General features: G+C 37.3%; 2 protein-coding genes and 2 long non-coding RNA genes across 6 annotated transcripts; 3 read left to right on the top strand and 1 right to left on the bottom strand.

Moving 5' to 3' along the window:
- The first annotated feature begins 1296 nt into the window (after window positions 1–1296).
- On the top strand, window positions 1297–8588 carry LOC110860387. Of its 2 annotated transcripts, XM_035860410.1 has the most exons (8): window positions 1297–1496; window positions 1559–1621; window positions 3846–4429; window positions 5960–7435; window positions 7492–7645; window positions 7723–7807; window positions 7873–8025; window positions 8091–8588. In XM_035860410.1, the coding sequence occupies exons 1-4, from the start codon at window positions 1467–1469 to the stop codon at window positions 6579–6581; spliced, it is 1299 nt and encodes a 432-aa protein (XP_035716303.1). In that variant the 5' UTR covers window positions 1297–1466; the 3' UTR covers window positions 6582–7435; window positions 7492–7645; window positions 7723–7807; window positions 7873–8025; window positions 8091–8588. The 2 variants fall into 2 exon arrangements, with proteins under 2 accessions (XP_035716303.1, XP_021965111.1); XM_022109419.2 differs by having other exon boundaries at window positions 7492–7807.
- On the top strand, window positions 6991–7805 carry LOC110860386 (putative nuclease HARBI1). Its single transcript, XM_022109418.1, has 2 exons — window positions 6991–7435; window positions 7492–7805. The coding sequence occupies exons 1-2, from the start codon at window positions 6991–6993 to the stop codon at window positions 7803–7805; spliced, it is 759 nt and encodes a 252-aa protein (XP_021965110.1).
- Window positions 8589–9271: 683 nt separating the features above from the next.
- LOC118439211 lies at window positions 9272–11256 on the bottom strand. 2 transcript variants are annotated; one of them, XR_004837286.1, is made up of 4 exons: window positions 10391–11256; window positions 10019–10334; window positions 9801–9953; window positions 9272–9735 (listed from the first exon to the last, which is right to left on the bottom strand). It is a non-coding gene; the product is annotated as an uncharacterized LOC118439211 (long non-coding RNA). The 2 variants fall into 2 exon arrangements; XR_004837285.1 differs by having other exon boundaries at window positions 9277–9735; window positions 10019–11256.
- A 4379-nt stretch (window positions 11257–15635) lies between these two features.
- On the top strand, window positions 15636–18010 carry LOC118439238. Its single transcript, XR_004837299.1, has 2 exons — window positions 15636–15979; window positions 17546–18010. It is a non-coding gene; the product is annotated as an uncharacterized LOC118439238 (long non-coding RNA).
- Window positions 18011–19068: the final 1058 nt, after the last annotated feature.

The raw sequence follows: 19068 nt of genomic DNA, 5'->3' as shown, positions 1-19068 counted from the left end.
CGCCGTGGCGTAGCGCCAGATTCGCCAAATTTGTAGGTTTTTATTTTTAAAACCGCCATAACTTTTGAAATCATGGGCGGGTTTCCAAAAGAATTTCCAAAAATCATGCGAAATAGTTCAACTTTCGTATGCAATCAAGTTTTTCAAAATATTGATTGTTTCAACTTTTGTCAAAATTTTGAGATTTTTTTTACACGTGGAAATCTTAAAAATGTCTTAAAAACAAAAATTCTACATCATTATTTCTTTCTTCAAATTGTTTACCTTTGTGATCATTTTAAAATCATTTTAGTGCAAAATTTTGAAAATCCCACAGAAACTGCAAAAGTTATGGAGGTTTGAAAATGGTCGAAAACGAAGATTTTTAAGTTTGGCGCCACGCCACGTCGCTAAATATGAGTTTTACACGGAAATGTGAATGGATCCTTCATTTAGGGTCCTAATTGATTCTAAAAAACATAGTGGGTACCCGGGACACGAACGACAGGTCGTGAGTGTCCCTTGTAAGCTGATTGGTTGCACGTGTATTTCCATCACAGGGTAATTGATAATTTACTAACAGAGGGGGCGCAGACTATGCTAAACCCAGCTTAGTTTTTGCTACCTCAATGTGAAGGAGTGACAATTTAGAAAAAACATTTAGATACATACATTCGTAAAAAAGCATGGTTTAGTATCCGCAGAATTATGCATATTTCCCGTCCCCAGCCCAGCGATTGAGTAAATCCACCCAACCAAATCCTTAATACCAACTTTGACTTGATAAATTGTAAATTGTACTCTGGTTTGAGAATACATAGTTACCTACTTTAGAATTAAGAGTGACTTTATTTTTCAAAAGGGTAACATTACTTTTCACGAATTAAATATTTCAAATGGAAAAATTCCAAGTTAACAAGGCAACTTTTATTCCATAGATTGTATTCCAACAACCCACCAATAGATATAGGGGAACACCACTGGAAAGAAAGTTGTACAAAATTTCTACAAAATTTGGCCAACGCTGTGTAAAAAAAAGGATGACGCAACCGTGGCTTAAATTTTACTCAACCGAGTAATCTTTTGCTTTGGTGAAAATGCACATTTCGCACGTAAAATCACCCATAGCCAATTTTTTATCGCAACAGTTTGCACATGGCTGAGACTGATTTCAGTTAACCTACCTGCACATGTATGGATGGAATCTGTGTGGAAACGAAGCACTGTTTAATAAACAATGTTTATTTATAGCACACACACACACATGCCAACTGTGGGACATGAAGATGAGAAATACTTCTCAGAAGCAAAGCAAAAACAGATTCGTTCGTAGTCAGAATTTGTTCGTACCCACATATTTTTTTTCTTTGCTACTTGAACTTGACAAGAGCTCTTGTTTACCAAAATTTACCAAATTAATTCAATTCGGATATTAATTTAATATTAAAAATCGCTAAAGCCTTATTTTTTAAATTTAAACGGGAGACATGTTCACCTCGAAGAGGGACGAATGTCAAGTAAGGGATGTTTTTATACTATTTATAATACTAAATTACTTATGTACATTCTTTTTTTGAAGGTGGGAGAAGATTTTATTCCTTGTCGTGATGACGGCCCATTTTCCTCTGGTTTTGTGGAAGATGTATGTAAAACTAGTTTCTATCAGTGTTTCTTTTGTGCGCATGAAATTATTTTTATGAATGCGCGATGCATAAAAATGCATAAAATGCATGAAATGCATAAAAATGCATGAAATTCATTTTATGCAGGGAATTTCATATTTTCAAGAAATTTTCTATTTTCTTGTCATGTCAAATGAGGGAGAGATTCGGTTATTTCAAACCTTTCTGATTTGCAACCTTATTACACCATTTTCTAAATATTAAATTGTGCAGATATTTTATTGCAAGGCAAAATTTTTTGATACTCAAATATGAAGATGATGATGTAAATACCCTAAAATTTTACAACGACTTGTTAGTCAACCAATTATTTAGAAAAATTGCAACATTACAACATTATTTGCCCTTAAGTGATTTTTGTGCATTTTTGTGCATTTTCATGCACTTTCTCAGATTTTTAGTGGGTGTTATTTAAAAACATTTTCGTACACTAATTTCGTGCAGGTGTTACTTAACAGCCGAAACACTGGTTTCTAAGCTCCAGTAGAAAATAACTCGAAAACTGATTGAAAGAAAACTTGTCTCTCTTAAGTGTCTCAATCAGGGCTGCAACGGGTATATGTATGGTGACGTGAGGGTTAATGAGATTTAACGATATATCAGCAATCAGGTCGAGTACACATTCTCTGCAGAGATTTATCAGCATCTTTTGCTTATCCAACATACATAATTTGAGTACAAATTCCAATTTTTCTTCAAAATCTCATTTTTTTCAAAATTACACATTGTGTAAAAAGAGGTAAAATTCTTTCAAAATTTCAATTTTTTAAATTACCTTTTTCCAAATTTCAAATCATTTTCAAAATTTTGTAGTTTTTTTTCAAAATCTTGAATAATTTCGATAATTAAAATTTTTGATATCAGACATACGTATATGTAAAACATTATTGCGCATTAAGTATGTGAAACATTAAAAAAAATTGAGGTTGTCCAAATTATTTGAAATCAGAAAATTCTTTTAAATCTCTTCAGAGAATTTGTATTCGATCTGAACCTCCAATATGGCCGTTACCGTCACCTCGTCACAAATATCGTCACAACTTGACGAAAATTAAAAGTGAATTTTACACGGAAATTCCTTCAGCTTGTTACTTAAGTCGTATATTGGGAATATTTTTGGTTCAGGTGGGAACCCTGGACTCGACCGGCACCGTTCTCTTGGGCCTTACAAGGCGACGGTGTGAAGTGGAAGTCTCTTATTTGGCTGAAACTTCAAAATTGAGTGGTCCAAGTCAATACAACCAACATTTCTTGAGGCAGTTTGTGCGATGGTTGGGATTTGGCCAAATATTTGAGGTCAAAGTTGAAAAAATACGATTTTTCCCTTTGAAATGAATGGAAGTGAAGTTTGCTTCCTCCTCTTGTTTAAAATCACCTATTTTTCCAACTTTGACCTCAAAAATTTTCGCACAAACTCCCTCAATAAATGTTGGTTGTATTGACTTGGACCACTCAATTTTTAGGTTTCAGCCAAATCTGAAAGTTGCACTTCACACTATCGAATTGTTAGTGAGAACTAATTAGTTATATTTGTTGTGCATGACGTCGTCTGCTGGATGTCGCTAAAACCCGTGCCATAATTCTCACTATTTCTCATTACGTCTCACCGACAAGGGAACCTCAACTACTGTCCCATCTCGATTTTCTTCGGAATAGCCTTAATCCACAGATAATTTGGTCGTGAAACTATAACTTTGTAATAGAACATATTGTGTAAAATTGCCTTAAAAATGAAGTATTTGGCGAGGACTGCACCAAAACCTGCCATTTGCCCAATGCTTTTAACATAGCCACTAGCCTTTCGAATTTTTAAATTTTTCATTATCTTTTTATAGAAACTTAAAAATTGTCACACATATCCATACGAATAAGGAAAAAGCCACTTTGTTGAACAATTTAAAATTACAGTAAACACCGCAATTTTTTGAACCTTGCAAAAATAAATATCGCAAACAATTTCTAAAAATCCTTAAAAATAGACTAACATTAGTTATTTGAACTTCTCTTCATGAAGAGCTCCGGACTTCCATTTCAGAACGTAGAAATTAGCGGCGAACAAGTATTTATCTAGAGATTATTACTTTTCGGTGATAAATTGTTACCAGAGTAACATAGTACCTCCGGCGGTAGCATTCACATCCAAAAATTACTGAGAGTGTCAAACTTCTATTTTCGTGTTCACAGGTAATTCCTCATGTCTGCAAATTCCTCGGGATCCAAGACATCAAACACTGCCGACTAGTCTGCAAATCCTGGAATTACGGTGCTACTTCCGTTCTAAAGAACAAGACAATAATCATAATTCCACTTTACCCTAAAAAAAGCGATTCAGCCCATACCGAAGACGAGACCAAGGACAAGCTGACATTCTCCCACACCAATGTCTGTCTAGTAATGGGAGGTCACCAATCCATGGATCCCAAAATCTTTGACGAGGTCACAAATCTAAAATCAATTGTTGTCCGTTCCTCTACTAAAAAACCGTTGCAGAAGGACTTGTTTCACAAAATTATACTGAATTCGGCCTCCACTCTGAAAACTTTCATCTTTGGAGGTGGAGAGAGCTTAGAGTTCCCCTCATTTCGTGGCGTCGTTCTCCCGAAATTAACACATCTCGCCATATATCACTTTTGGGATGAGGGATCGCAAGATATCGAAAGAATTGGTCACGCCATCACGGAAGCGTTCCCAGCTTTACAACATGTCAAAATAGCCTACCGCTACATGCCTGGATTGTCAGAGATGAAATTCCTCCCAAAGTTTCCCACGTACGTAAGCACGGTAAAAATTTTGGATTTCTACGTGATTTGGCCAGGGATATTCACTTGAAATTTACGTGAGTCTGAAATTCAAGTGATCACCTAAATTCCATAAAAAACGGCCAAATCGCAGCGAAAATCACTTGAAAATCCGAAATTTCTACTTTTCCTAGTGCCATGAAATTATTGAAAGCACACTTTCAATAATTTTTGGATATGCGAATGCTACTGGCGGAACTACTAAATTTGTGACTCCGCACTGGAAATAATTCATCACCTAAGGGAATAAATACTAGCAGGCTAAGTGATATGCATACATCACGAAGGAAGTGAGATTAACTGAGATTTAATGATCAATGTGGTTATTCACATCAACCTCGCAAGCGTCGTAAACGTCGCTTCGCAACATATCTTCGCAAGTTTGCGAAGAGTTGCGATGCGACAACCTATGAAATTGCTTTATTTTTTTGCGAAACATGCGACGCAATGTAGAATCTATTTACGCCGTAAACTATTTTTCGTCGTCAAGCAAAATTTTTTTTTCTCCTCTAATTTTCAGATTATTTGTGAAATATATTTTGATTCAAAACAAGTCGTTCACGACACCCATTCCGCAAACACAGCAAAGTTGCGATGATGTTTTTTCCTAAGCGACGTTTTTTAGTGACGTGAATACCCACAATGTTAATCATCTCAGTTGTGCGTGGGGGAGAAATAATGTGACATTTTTGTTCTGGATTAAATCGGTCGTTAGGTGGCGCTAGGTCATGCCTCACAAATCTTACTATTTCCCATCATAGACATCTCACGTACAATGCGATGGTGTGAAGTGCGAGTCTCCGATATGGCTGAAATTTTAAAATTAAGTCAAGGTCCAAGTAGATACAATCAACCTTTCTTAACGCAGTTCGTTCGATGGTTGGGATTTGTCAAAATATTTGAGGTCAAAGTTGAAAAACGACCGATTTTTACCAAGCAGAGGAAGTAAATTCCACGTCCATGGTTCTTAAGGGGAAAAATCGCCCAATTTTCAACTTTGACCTCAAATATTTTGACAAATCCCAACCAGCGCACAAACTGCGTCAAGAAAGGTTGATTGTATTTACTTGGACCTTGACTTAATTTTAAAATTTCAGCCAAATCGGAGACTAGCACTTCACACCATCGCATTGTGAGATGAGATGAGTTCTGCCACCATGGGCTAAATCCTTCCCAGTCGCTAATGTCCCGGGTCAGGAAATAAAATTATCACCGAAACTGTTACCTCGCTTGGCAAATCATTCCACCAATTATTACCGTGGAGTCACATGTGATACAACCACCTGTAACATTTACACATATCCAAAAATTATTATCCCAAATTACTTCAATCATTGGTACAGAAATTATTCCTAAATTGTACCCTTCGTTCATCCTGAGCCACCATTTTAAACAAATTTGAAACGATTCTTGTTATAAAGTTGTAGAAAATGGCATAATACAAAAAACAGCGGTGTCCAGTAAAAAAAAAACTTAGTAATATTCTTAATTGATTTTCAGATCAGTAAATTCCCTGGAATTACATGAACTTTTGGACATCAATCGGATGAATTGTCTGCTGGAGTTTATGAATCCTTTAAAGACACTTAAATTTAGTTCGACTTCGTTTCAAGATCTTGTGGACGATTTGCCCTTGCTTTTCTACAAATTTTTGAAAAAACAATCCCCCACATTGGAAAAACTTTGTTTACAAGTATCTGTAAACAGGATAGATAAACTAAAGCTGGACTGGATTTTTCCTGCATTTCCGGTCATGCAAAACTTGACGATTTGTAACAGTGATATGTTTGCAATCCTTAAATTTGAAATTACGCCGGGAACTTTTGCACAGATTGATTACAAAATTTGTCTCCCAGTCTTGCAAATTTTGCGAGTTTGTAGGACTTACAGCATTCCCAACATGGCCCAGGATTTGTCCTGTATGGCGGGATTTCTTCCGTTGAAAGGCGATAACGCAGGTCCGGTCGTGGTGGAGTCAGTGAAAGTAGTTGACCTCTACATTTTGGACAATACCTTGACAACCGACTGCAATTCAGCGAAGGCTGACCTTAGCAACCAATTGTTGAAAATATTTCCAAACGCGATGGGTTCAATCAAAGATATGTGGGAATTAGTGGTTTGATAAATTTATCAATATTTGCAAATAAGAGTTACCTACATATTTAATTGATTAATTGTGCTAAATAAGTAAATATGCAAATATTAATTATTGTGTCTGCCATGCCACCATGCTTATGGCCCTATTAATAATGCTTCCTTAGGGTGAGGAAAGGTCGAGCGGCTCCTTAATTTATATAAACAATGAAAACTTAGGCCCTCCTCAACCTCAACCTCACCTTGACCTCAGTTGACCCTCAACCTCAGCCTCACCTCAGCTCTTCCATATAATTAATGAAAACTTTAGGTTGACCTCAACCTCAAAACATGAGTTTTCCTCGAAATTTTCAAGGTAGCTCACCTAGCTTCCTTAACGTCAACTTTGGTGTAAATTTATCGTTGTTTTTGCAATTAAAACACTATTTTTGGCTGAAATGCCATGTTCACGGTTAGCAAATTTTGATTATCGTCGGGAACGACAAATCCGGGTCGCAAAAATTCCTTTGACCAGACTACGCGACAGGCAAAATCCTCTCGAGTGGTTTAATGCTGTAGAGTTCAAGATACGTTATCATATGTACAAGGAGACTGCAATTTTTATTACTGATCTTATCAGTCAGGACTTATCTTACCGAGTGCCTAGAGGTGTGTATATTCCACCCGTAATTCAGTTCTTGACCGTTCTCCGATTTTACGCCACGGGTAATTTCCAAACGGATAACGCCGACTTGCACCAAATGTCACAGCCAACAATATCCAATCTGGTGAAACGGGTTTCAAAAGCAATTGCCAAACTTCGTGGTCGCCTTATCCATTTTCCAAGCTTCCAAGAGGCCGATAAAGTGCAACAGGAGTTCTATAAAATTGCTGGATTTCCGGGTAAGCCTATATATTGCATATAAAAATTAATCATAAAACGCACATTCTTATGACAGGAGTAATTGGGAGTATCGATTGCACACACATACACATTATATCTCCTGGTGGCGATGACGCTGAGCTGTTTCGGAACCGGAAGGGTCGATTTTCAGTAAATGTACAAGCCACGTGCGACGCCTCGTTGTGTTTCACTAATGTCGTCGCTCGATGGTACGGCAGTGCCCATGATTCTAGGATTTTTGAAAATTCCCTGCTATTTGATGACTTGCAAAATGGCCGATCCCCAGGTCTGTTGGTGGGCGACGGAGGATATCCACTCCTCCCTTTCCTCCTGACCCCATTTGAACCGCCAAGGACCCCGTCGGAATAGCGGTATTTTATCTTGCATTAAATAATATTAACTCATATATTATCACTTATATTTAACAAATATGTAGATATAACTATGCGCAAATTCGAACACGCAACACCATAGAAAGGGCCTTTGGAATTGTGAAACGCCGCTTTCCTTGCTTAAAAAAGTTGCGCATCAAACTTAACACCAGCTTAATTGTTATCGTAGCGGTCTCGATTCTGCACAATATTTGCAGGTATTTATATTGATATAAACTTTATTCTGGAGAACAACAAATTTAACAGGTTTTATCTTTCATAGAAAACGACTTGACATTTATGATAACGATCGGACGGAAGATATCGATGAAGACGTCGAGCTGATTGGCGAAGAGGCATCACACGTCGCAGGAAGGAATTCCGGTTCTGGGCGACTTTTTAGATCTGCATTTGTGGAAAAACATTTTTAGTTATGCGCACTCATTTAAACCATGTTAATTATTTATTTTTGGGCACCTACGAGTATTGTGGTCCCTCCATCGATTTCAAGTTTTGAAATTAATAATTTAACGTCTAGCTCATGTTTCTCTGTGATATGTCGAATTTCCAGTTTAGCCTTTTCCACTCGTAACTGTTCCGCTTCATGTGCCAATACCAACGTCTTAAGTCGCAATTTGTGCTCCTCGTACTCCCAATCAATGAGAGCAGATCTAGCGTCACGGTTTCGACATCTTTCTAGTAATAAGAGAAATTATATTCTTTAGTTTTATGTAATTCATAAAAATGTGCAATGTTATATGCAATACAAATGTAACTTTTACTTTTTGGCTGTACGATCTCTAACTCATGTTCTTCGACATTTTCGGCTTCCAGTCCAAGCTCCTTACGCTGCTCTGTTATCCATTTGTCGCAGTCAAAGTCGTTTTCCAAGGGTTTCATCTGGGAAGGTATTATAGATGAGACTTTTTCGCTAAAGTCTGGAACGGGAGGAGGTGGTGATCCACCACCAGTTTTGCGCTTTTGATGCTGATTTTCTGCAATCTGGTGACGATAATAGTGCAAAATATGAATAATAATCCTAATGATATTAGTGGTAATAATGGTAGTAATTTTAGCAATGACAAAAACTTACATCCTTTTTGGCTCGAAACTTCAGATTGTCCTACTTTTTTTGTAACTGATCTTTCGTGCGTTTATTAACTTCCGCCGAAGAGTTAAATTCAATAGTTAGCTCATCCCATATTCATATTTTGCACTATTATCGTCACCAGATTGCAGAAAATCAGCATCAAAAGCGCAAAACTGGTGGTGGATCACCACCTCCTCCCGTTCCAGACTTTAGCGAAAAAGTCTCATCTATAATACCTTCCCAGATGAAACCCTTGGAAAACGACTTTGACTGCGACAAATGGATAACAGAGCAGCGTAAGGAGCTTGGACTGGAAGCCGAAAATGTCGAAGAACATGAGTTAAAACACTAAAGTAGTATAAAACTAAAACTAACACTAAACTAAAACTTATAAAACTAAAGAATATAATTTCTCTTATTACTAGAAAGATGTCGAAACCGTGACGCTAGATCTGCTCTCATTGATTGGGAGTACGAGGAGCACAAATTGCGACTTAAGACGTTGGTATTGGCACATGAAGCGGAACAGTTACGAGTGGAAAAGGCTAAACTGGAAATTCGACATATCACAGAGAAACATGAGCTAGACGTTAAATTATTAATTTCAAAACTTGAAATCGATGGAGGGACCACAATACTCGTAGGTGCCCAAAAATAAATAATTAACATGGTTTAAATGAGTGCGCATAACTAAAAATGTTTTTCCACAAATGCAGATCTAAAAAGTCGCCCAGAACCGGAATTCCTTCCTGCGACGTGTGATGCCTCTTCGCCAATCAGCTCGACGTCTTCATCGATATCTTCCGTCCGATCGTTATCATAAATGTCAAGTCGTTTTCTATGAAAGATAAAACCTGTTAAATTTGTTGTTCTCCAGAATAAAGTTTATATCAATATAAATACCTGCAAATATTGTGCAGAATCGAGACCGCTACGATAACAATTAAGCTGGTGTTAAGTTTGATGCGCAACTTTTTTAAGCAAGGAAAGCGGCGTTTCACAATTCCAAAGGCCCTTTCTATGGTGTTGCGTGTTCGAATTTGCGCATAGTTATATCTACATATTTGTTAAATATAAGTGATAATATATGAGTTAATATTATTTAATGCAAGATAAAATACCGCTATTCCGACGGGGTCCTTGGCGGTTCAAATGGGGTCAGGAGGAAAGGGAGGAGTGGATATCCTCCGTCGCCCACCAACAGACCTGGGGATCGGCCATTTTGCAAGTCATCAAATAGCAGGGAATTTTCAAAAATCCTAGAATCATGGGCACTGCCGTACCATCGAGCGACGACATTAGTGAAACACAACGAGGCGTCGCACGTGGCTTGTACATTTACTGAAAATCGACCCTTCCGGTTCCGAAACAGCTCAGCGTCATCGCCACCAGGAGATATAATGTGTATGTGTGTGCAATCGATACTCCCAATTACTCCTGTCATAAGAATGTGCGTTTTATGATTAATTTTTATATGCAATATATAGGCTTACCCGGAAATCCAGCAATTTTATAGAACTCCCGTTGCACTTTATCGGCCTCTTGGAAGCTTGGAAAATGGATAAGGCGACCACGAAGTTTGGCAATTGCTTTTGAAACCCGTTTCACCAGATTGGATATTGTTGGCTGTGACATTTGGTGCAAGTCGGCGTTATCCGTTTGGAAATTACCCGTGGCGTAAAATCGGAGAACGGTCAAGAACTGAATTACGGGTGGAATATACACACCTCTAGGCACTCGGTAAGATAAGTCCTGACTGATAAGATCAGTAATAAAAATTGCAGTCTCCTTGTACATATGATAACGTATCTTGAACTCTACAGCATTAAACCACTCGAGAGGATTTTGCCTGTCGCGTAGTCTGGTCAAAGGAATTTTTGCGACCCGGATTTGTCGTTCCCGACGATAATCAAAATTTGCTAACCGTGAACATGGCATTTCAGCCAAAAATAGTGTTTTAATTGCAAAAACAACGATAAATTTACACCAAAGTTGACGTTAAGGAAGCTAGGTGAGCTACCTTGAAAATTTCGAGGAAAACTCATGTTTTGAGGTTGAGGTCAACCTAAAGTTTTCATTAATTATATGGAAGAGCTGAGGTGAGGCTGAGGTTGAGGGTCAACTGAGGTCAAGGTGAGGTTGAGGTTGAGGAGGGCCTAAGTTTTCATTGTTTATATAAATTAAGGAGCCGCTCGACCTTTCCTCACCCTAAGGAAGCATTATTAATAGGGCCATAATATTCATTCATTTATTCATACATAGATAAATTTTAAGAAATTATTCACTCAAAAAATAATTATTCAATATTGAACATTCATCAAACCCTTATATTCTCAATGTGCAACATTTTCGTACATATTTTAGCATAGTGTGAAAATAAAATAATGCAAAAAAGTGAATATTATTCACGCTTCATTCGTGTGAACTGAATCAATCTTGACGCATTTATTCTCTCGAAAATTTAAAAAAAATGACAAAAAGTTCATTATTCACTCATTATTTTCTTGAATATTCACTAACTCAGGAGTAGGGTGTCAGAGGTTGTTAGTCCCCGATTGTGATGTCCTTTGGATATGTTGTAGAACTATATGTATGAGTGTGCAAAAATTTAAGGAGGGTTAGACTCCATGAGCTCATTTAACACCAAATCTCATTTAACGCCACACCCTCTCAAAGGCGCCAAAACCACGATAATTACCGCACTAAATCATCCCAAAAATCGAGTATTGCTGAGATTTGGATGAAATTTACATTTTTGTCATCCAAGATAGTTGCTCCACGAATATTTCTTTGGAAACTTTAAATACGACTTTTGACCCAATGTTGTTGTTAGTTTTGCCTGATTCATCATAAACTGAATTTTTGGATGAAAGGGAAATGAGGTAATTCTGATATGCACTTTTGCAAAAGATTTAAAAATAGTTAAATTATTTCCAATTTTGCTGTTGAGGCTTTGACCATTTTTTTTAGATTTCCCTTTGAATCGCATTGCAATACACTATATGGAAAGGTCATAAGAATGTGCAATGCTTCCGCTCTATTTCCAGTTATACATTTATCTATAGCGGATTTTAGAACATGGGCTACGGGAATTCTACAATAAAAGTATATTGGTTACTGGCATTAATTTTATATGTGCCAATTATTTTTGGCAGTCGTATCACAGCTTTAATTTCATATTACGACTTCATGCTAGTTTTCACACTGTTCTTGCTGAATCTAGGTATTTTATGGATCCTTTTTTGCTTTTTAAATTGAATCCATTATGCAATTAGTTTTCATAATAAAAAAAACACCTGGCTGGCGGCCTATATAGCTTACATGCGAATAAATCTGTCTGATTGTTTATCATGCCAGTCAAAAACAAATTTCTTGAAACGCAATCCTCATTCCTTGTTTATTTGCTGTTATGGTAATTAATTACTCCCCATCATAATATCTGTCGCATCGCAAGTATGTTCGGTGTCTGATCGATATAAAAACAGGAATCGTCTCACAACTCAACATCAACCAACCACCTTTTTCCCGAGAACAACTCTAATACATTTTTACTACAGACGTAATCCTAATGAAGAATATGGGCCTACTTCTCACCTCTTTTGTCATCATCATCACCATAACGGTGACAATAAATGTGGGCGACGCAAGTGCACAAAAATCATTTATTTTTTCTATTTAGTATCTAAGTATAATCCTTTTTCTAAATCCCTTTTCAAGGCTGCCCCTCAATTTGGCGGGGGGTCCCTACTTGGGTTACGTAGAGGGGTGCATATTGTCATTCCTGGCGATATGTTGCCAAGAAGGACATTGCGAAGGACAACTCTGCTTTTGTTCGACGTGTGAACATGATAAGGCCTAACAATGGAGGTCTCCCGACGTATGCTCACAGATTTGGACCAAACTAGTGTCAATAGATCACAAATATGATTAGGATGAAATTTGCAAATGGCACTATCTCCCAATGCGCAGGTTTTGCGGAGATATTTGCATCCAAAGCGGGAAAAATGCACAGCAAATTTGGAAAATGAAAAATTTGCAGGCCGATGGGGTGCATTTTCTCCTCTTTTTATCCAAATATCTCCGCTAAACTTGAGCATTGGCAGATAGTTCCATTAGCAAATTTCATTCCAATTATATTTGTGATCGATTGACGCTAGTTTGGTCCAAATCTGTGAGCATACGTTGGGAGACCTCCATTGTAAGTGTTCGTATCAAGAAGAAAATGATCATCTATATTTTTCTTGAGAATTCTTTTTCTCCAAGATGTTAGACTTTTTCTTAAGGAATCGCTAAATTGATAAATATACATATTTGTGTACTATTTTTGTCTCTAATGAAAATTAATAAGTCGACTTGAAGTAGTCAAAGTCAAAAACTATGTATGTTGCTAAAATTACTTTTTCGTCGTGACACGTATTTATATACGCATGATTACAATTAATTATTTGAACTTTTCGTGATGGAAAAAAATTATGTAAAAATGAAAATATATTTGTCATACTGCTTTACTATTTTGATGCTATCCCTTATAAACATGTGCACGTAAGTAATTCTACGGCATTGCAATGAGTTGTTTAATGCAACGTATATAATCAAGTTTCTGAAAAATTTTCATTTCTTTTGACGACTACATGAACCGGGACCTTAACCCCACTGGAACTTGAATCCTTACCTGACCTCGCCACTATCAGATCTGAAGGTGAGGATACCAGTGCCCTCAATAAGCGTGAGGGGAGGAATAGTTGTTCCGCAAAATCTGAAAATAATATTTTTTAATGCTCGTTTTTATTTTTAGCATATATTCAAATATTTGCAAGACCAAATTTTGCATCATTCCAGAAAACTTGTTAGTCACCTTCACATAATTGTTATCGAACCAATTTAAACCGAGTCGTACGAGCAGTTTCATTCGTACTCGAGGTCCACAAACGTGAATCTTAAAGTAGGACTTCCCGGAATGGAGGGGTCGATAATGAACATGGCATTCTCGCACCGTCGATAGGGTATGAATAATTTAAGCATAATTTTGCTAAAGGTCAGTTCAGCATACCCGGTCAGTATTGGGCCGATGTATGAACAGGATGAGAAATACGTCAAAGAAAATCCTCTCGTCGGACCGTGACCTTAAGTTAAGGTCACGACGACCTAATCGCTACGAACTGTATAATTCTGACCAATGGTTGAGCTAAAAAATATACTTAGTTTCGGCCTTTTCCAATTCCAACCTTAACATGAGAAGCATAGAGTTGAGACGCAAAAAGCGTGAAATCGCACATCCCCCTTACGTGGAGAACGCCATTTTCTTATTGGACAACAAACGGAGAAGGCGCTTTTGTTATTTAACACAAAATGACAATGGCTCTTTTCTTAGTTGACAGCGAATGGCAATAGCTCTTTTCCATTATTCAACGACGATATTAAAACTTGGCTTGTTCATAGCTGTCGAGTTGTGGAATGAATTCCGATTTTGTATCGGTCTGACGCCGACCGTACATATGCACACTGGTCCGGAATGATGATTTCCTTGGCCAAAACCTCTAATCACCGATTCGAAAACAAACTACCCTCCTTAGTACCTTTAACATAGAGGAACAATTATGGAAAGTTTCATTCAATTTGTTCGATTGGGTATGGAGAGGCGTTTGGACAAATTTGCCTTATAACATTGGGTTAAATAGGAAAAAATTCAAGTTGAAAATCCTGTCTAGTCCTGTGGTATTTCGAGGAACCGAAAGCGTATTGTTAATCCCACATATCTCATCTACAAAACCTGCTGCTACCAGCTGCTACCATTGCGAATAGTCACAGAAATTTAAATTAATAAACAGGCAAATTGGCATGAGCAAAATATTTGGAGTCCCGTAATCATAGGCTAGTAAAAAAATTTTCCAGTGTTCCAAACAACACAATTATTTCAGAACATCTTACTCATTGTCCTAGGAAGGGACAATTGTAAAATACACCCCTCTAAAAAATTTATTACGCTGGGGGACATCCAATGAAGCTGGGGCCCCATTTGGAGGCACGACAAATTTTTTGATTTTTGTCCCATTTTCTGTGTTAATGAGTTCAGAGGGATGAAATACTTCACAAAACTACAGAATGTTATCATTTGATGAAAATGTATACTCAGATTTGTCGAAGCAAAAATTTCAAATTTGCAAGTTAACCACACCCCCAGACGGTGGGTGTGCCCCCACTGTACTGATATTATCCAGAATTGTATAGACATTGATGAGAGCTTTAATTTGACATCCCACATGATGGGGTAACGTGATAAAACAATTAGTTACCTTTGACCACACCCCCCGATGGGTGTGGCTTTTAGTTAAAATTGCGTAACTTAGACGCCTTAGACCCTCATACCTTAATTCCCGAAAGCAGAATTCGAAAAAATTGAGTTGTTCGAGAGTTATAGATTTTGGCCAATAAATCATTTAATCCGGACCAGTGTGATATGTACGTGCGATTCATCACACGTCATGATAATTTTTAAATTTATAACAAAACCAATGACTGTTGTGCTAAAATTGTTTTTATTCATTTCGATGAAAAATCGTTACAAATAGATCAACAAGTAAGCTCGCCTTTCCCATAAATGCACTACACTTCAATTGATATCAAACAAATTGGCAACAAATATTATGCTGCCGTTCAATCGAATTCATTAAACTTAACAATAACAAGACACCTGCCAATATATCGCCTACGTGCATATATCTCTAGCTTTAACAATTTGCCAGTTCAGTTAAGTAAAAAAAACAACAATTTTTAACCTCTATTATAGTTTCCTCCAGTTAAATTTTTAAGTATTTGCTAATTATCCTAATTAGATACACACCTTCATCACCATACACTTGTATTTAATTTTGTCTCTGATGCAGCCCACTTACTATCGGCGACAGATCGATATAAAATCAAAAATAGTCCCAAAACTAGCCAAAAACAATCCAATAGAACCAACACACCTCTAAAAAAAACATTTAAATACTTCAGGCTTTCCCATCGTGCTGAACATGGGCCGGCTGCTCGCCTCCTTTTTCATAATCCCCACGATAATGGGGGCAATCAATCTGGGCGACGTAAGTACACAAAACTAAGGTTGCCGCGGGTAACGGGCCGGGTACCCGTTACCCGCATACCCGCACGATATTGCGGGTACCCGTTTGTCTGCGGGTAGTTACTACTACCCGCACGGGTAACGGGTATTTTGATTTTACATAATTAAATAGCTCGCCTTGCGCAGCGAGAGTGAGCAGTTGATTTATATAAGAGTTATATATCTACTTTGACAATTTATTTCGCATCATTAATGCAGAATTTAATCATGGTTGATAGTGAGCGTCATTTTTCAGGAATTCTGCGACAGTTTGAGTGCAAAACTAACAATGAACTGGTGCGAATTGCAACACTCACAATTGTCAAATTGTGAGATTTGAAATTTTGAATTTCAGGAAGCTTATTTCAGGAATTTGAGGAAGCTTATTTCAGGAATTTGAGGAAGCTTATTGTGGGATAGTAAGAATTTATCAAAAATTTTCAAGTCAAATTTGAAAAGGGAGCGATTTTTAACAAGTGGGGAAAAATCCACTTCCTCCCCAATAAAAATCGTTAATTCTTCAATTTTGGTCCCAAATATTTTGACAAATTGTCCTGCATTCAGTTGAACGACACAATTCCAAAATTTAAACAAAATCGGAATGTTGCATTTCACACCATTCCATTATAAATGGGTTATCTTTAATGGACCATAATTAAATACTGAAACTAACCATACTAACTCATTCATTGACCAATACTGGCTTTACTCATAAAGAAGAACCAGATCGTCCATAAGTATTTAATTTGACCATAAAAAATCATCAAATTTAAACAGCATTACCGCTGACAAATACGCTTCAACTATGTACAATTTTAAAATTTTTAATCAGTAATTAAGGCTTTTGATGTTTTTGATGGTCTTCCATCCTTACGTTTCTCTTCAATGGGTAAGCGCTTAGCTTCAGGGGGTTTGCAATGATTTGTCAAAGAAGACAGCTAGTGACCGACTTATTAGTTTGTAGAAAATTATTTAGCTGCCGTTTTGAAAGGCAGCCTGTCGTTCGTGTCCAGGGTCCCCACTATGTTTTTTGAATCTACCAGGACCCCAAATGTAGGATCCATTCTTATTTCCGTGTAAAACTTATATTTCGCGCCGTGCTTTGGCGCCAAACTTAAAAATCTTCGTTTTCGACCATTTTCAAACCTCCATAACTTTTGCAGTTTCTGTGGGATTTTCAAAATTTTGGACTTAAAATGATCACAAAGATCAAGATTTGAAGAAAAAAAATAAAAAAATGTAAAATTTTAAATAAAGCTAGTTATATCGTTGATAATTATATCCAGCAATTTGTTGTAGCACTCTCTCGAGGTTCTTATTAACCTAGAATAGTAACTAATTAATTAAATCTGTGTTATTTTGGTAGTTGGTTAATGTTTAACTGAATTCTCAAAACGGGTAACGGGTGACGGGTACCCGCACGGGTACGGGTAGTTGGGCTGCGGGTAGCAGGCCGGGTAACGGGTAGCATTTACGCTACCCGCGGCAACCCTACACAAAACCAATTAATTTTATTTATATGACAGATAATCTTAATTTTTCTACTTAGGCCGCACCTCAATTAGGAACTTGTAATTGGGAATCGACGTGCCCTTTGTCATGCCAGATGAAAGGTTGCAAATACGGATCGTGCTTTGGAGAAATCTGTAGATGCTCGTATTGTGAAAATAATACATCCGAACAACTGTCAGCATGATGCAGATGATTATCCAAATTTTTTAAAATATTTTTCATCCTAAAATACCGTAAAAACTCAAATAGGCTCAAATAGTGACCTTGCTCAAATAGTAGCCTTATGCTCAACCATGTTGTATCCGGGTCGCAGCTTTCAATTTTTTTTAATAGTAGCTCCCGGCTACTATTTGAGTTTTTACGGTAAAATAAGTCCCTGTTCGTAACAAGGAATAGCTAAATTTATACATCTGTACTCTGGAATCTGGAAATTGATAATGAGTAATTCTTAGAATATGTAACTTTCATTTTATTTATTTTGATAAAGTGCTCTTGCCCCTTACACTACAATTATTAATGCACATAGATCCTTCTTTCATCTAATTTCAAATGTACTCATTCTGAGTACTCAAACATTGTCAAATACATTTATATCTGCAAATATCATAATTTCTTAGAGCAATAGCACAAAACAAAAGACTTCAATCAAAAAAATCATGATGCAAATGCCACACCCCATCCCTAATATCACCATTGCTGATACAATCTTAGAATCCGTTCCAAGTCCTTTATCCTTTAAATTTTCTTGCATTTTATCGTTATCATAATCCTGAAATAATTTGGCTCTCTTAAACCTCCCATATAAACCCTCCCAATATCTGTATATGCCCGACGACATGAATATTTGCTGTCTTCTTATCAGATTTTCAGCTCGCCTCGAGTCACCTAAACTAAGCCACATCCATCCCTTCGGGTTAGTTCGAAGGACATCTTTCCCCTTAGCAAATCTTGCCCCAGACTTTTTTCCTTTATGGATTGCGTATGATAGAATTGCATTAATTCGATCACACGTATCAGCATACGCCACCTTCTTACAGTTCCACTTGGTCAAGTTGCCAAAGAAATGTTCAGGGTGATTGTACGCCAGCGGGAAAATGCGGGTATATCCAGTGTCCCTGTCCGCTTGCAAAGTTTGCATTGAAAAGTTTGCAATTCCGGCAGCCTTTGAGGATCGCAGGGTATGTAAAATGTACACAAGGTAAGGAACAACATAGCTGATGCCGGGATTTTCATAGAAATAAAACTCCTCTTCTTCAATGGGAAAATAAAATGTGAAATTCGTCAAGTCTGGGAACGACTTGAATCTACTCATTGGAAATATTGGGGTTATTACTTCCGTCGTAAATACAGCTTTCCACCCGGTCGTTAATATCAAACTGGACCAAATCCAGAGTGACAAAATCGCTACGTTAGCCCGAGACAGGGAACTCATCTGGATCGATTTTTCCACAAGGACACCCATCAGATCGATAAAAATTATCCAAAAAGCGTGAAATGATCGTCTCAGGTTTCCAACGATACTAGCAATGACGATAAGAAATGTTACAGTCAATCCCCAAC

Source organism: Folsomia candida, unplaced genomic scaffold, assembly GCF_002217175.1.
Source record: "Folsomia candida strain VU population unplaced genomic scaffold, ASM221717v1 Fcan01_Sc032, whole genome shotgun sequence".
Classification (NCBI taxonomy): Eukaryota; Metazoa; Arthropoda; class Collembola; order Entomobryomorpha; family Isotomidae; genus Folsomia; species Folsomia candida.
This window is presented reverse-complemented; position numbering and strand designations above follow the sequence as displayed.